We start from the raw sequence: 1311 nt of genomic DNA, 5'->3' as shown, positions 1-1311 counted from the left end.
GCTGTGGTCAAAGCTGTCTTGAGCTTCTGAAAGCTCTCCTCGCACTCGTCCGACCATACTAATGGTGCACTTTTCTGCATCAACTTGGTCAAGGGAGAAGCAATAGATGAAAAACCCTGGACGAACCGGCAATAATAACCTGCCAAACCGAGGAAACTCCAAATCTCTGTGGCTGAGGACGGTCTAGGCCAGCTCTGTACCGCCTCTATCTTCTTCGGATCAACCTGAATACCATCACTGGACACCACGTGCCCCAGGAAAGCCACAGAACCAAGCCAGAACTCACACTTGGAGAACTTTGCATAAAGCTTCTCCTCCCTCAATCTCTGTAATACCACTCTATAATGCTGTGCGTGCTCCTCCTGGCTACGCGAGTACACCAGGATGTCATCAATAAAAACAATCACAAATGAATCCAGATATGGCCGAAATACACTGTTCATCAAGTGCATGAATGTTGCTGGGGCATTAGTCAACCCAAAGGACATAACCAGAAACTCATAGTGCCCATATCTCGTCCGGAAAGCAGTCTTCATAATATCTGAATCCCTAATCTTCAGGTGGTGATAGCCTGAACGGAGGTCAATCTTGGAGAATACCCTTTCCCCCTGGAGCTGGTCAAACAAATCATCAATACGGGGCAGGGGATACTTGTTCTTCACTGTCACCTTGTTCAATTGCCTGTAGTCAATGCACATTCTCATTGTGCCATCCTTTTTCTTCACAAACAAGACCGGTGCACCCCATGGTGACACACTCAGACGAATGAACCCCTTATCTAGGAGCTCCTGAAGCTGATCCTTTAGTTCTTTTAACTCTGCTGGTGCCATGCGATACGGAGGAATAGAAATGGGCTGAGTGTCCGGCACCAGATCAATACCAAAATCAATGTCCCTATCCGGCGACATGCCCAGCAGGTCTGCTGGAAACACATCAGGGAAGTCCCTCACAATGGGCACAGAATCAAGACTAGGAGTCTCAACTCCGACATCTCTCACGAAAGCCAAGTACGATAGACAACCTTTCCCAACCATCCGCTGGGCCTTTAGAAAAGAAATCACCCTGCTGGGAACATAGTCAGTCATACCACACCACTCAATCCTTGGAACACCCGGTATGGCCAATGCGACTGTCTTGGAATGACAGTCCAGAATAGCATGGCACGGAGATAGCCAATCCATACCCAGAATAACATCAAAATCTACCATGCTCAACAGCAACAAATCAACTCGGCTCTCCAGACCCCCAATAGTCACTAGACAAGACCGATACACATGGTCTACAACAATAGTATCACCCACCGGGGTAGAT

At 47.9% G+C, this 1311-nt stretch overlaps 1 protein-coding gene across 1 annotated transcript; it reads right to left on the bottom strand.

Annotated features, from left to right (window-relative positions):
* LOC109224729 (RNA-directed DNA polymerase homolog) lies at nt 291–698 on the bottom strand (the record flags this gene model as incomplete). The annotated part of the gene is made up of 1 exon (XM_019389253.1): nt 291–698. A coding segment is annotated over exon 1 (408 nt), but the record flags the coding sequence as incomplete, so codon positions are not given.

The sequence above is a fragment of the Nicotiana attenuata genome, chromosome 3 (genome assembly GCF_001879085.1).
Source record: "Nicotiana attenuata strain UT chromosome 3, NIATTr2, whole genome shotgun sequence".
NCBI classification, from domain to species: Eukaryota; Viridiplantae; Streptophyta; class Magnoliopsida; order Solanales; family Solanaceae; genus Nicotiana; species Nicotiana attenuata.
This window is presented reverse-complemented; position numbering and strand designations above follow the sequence as displayed.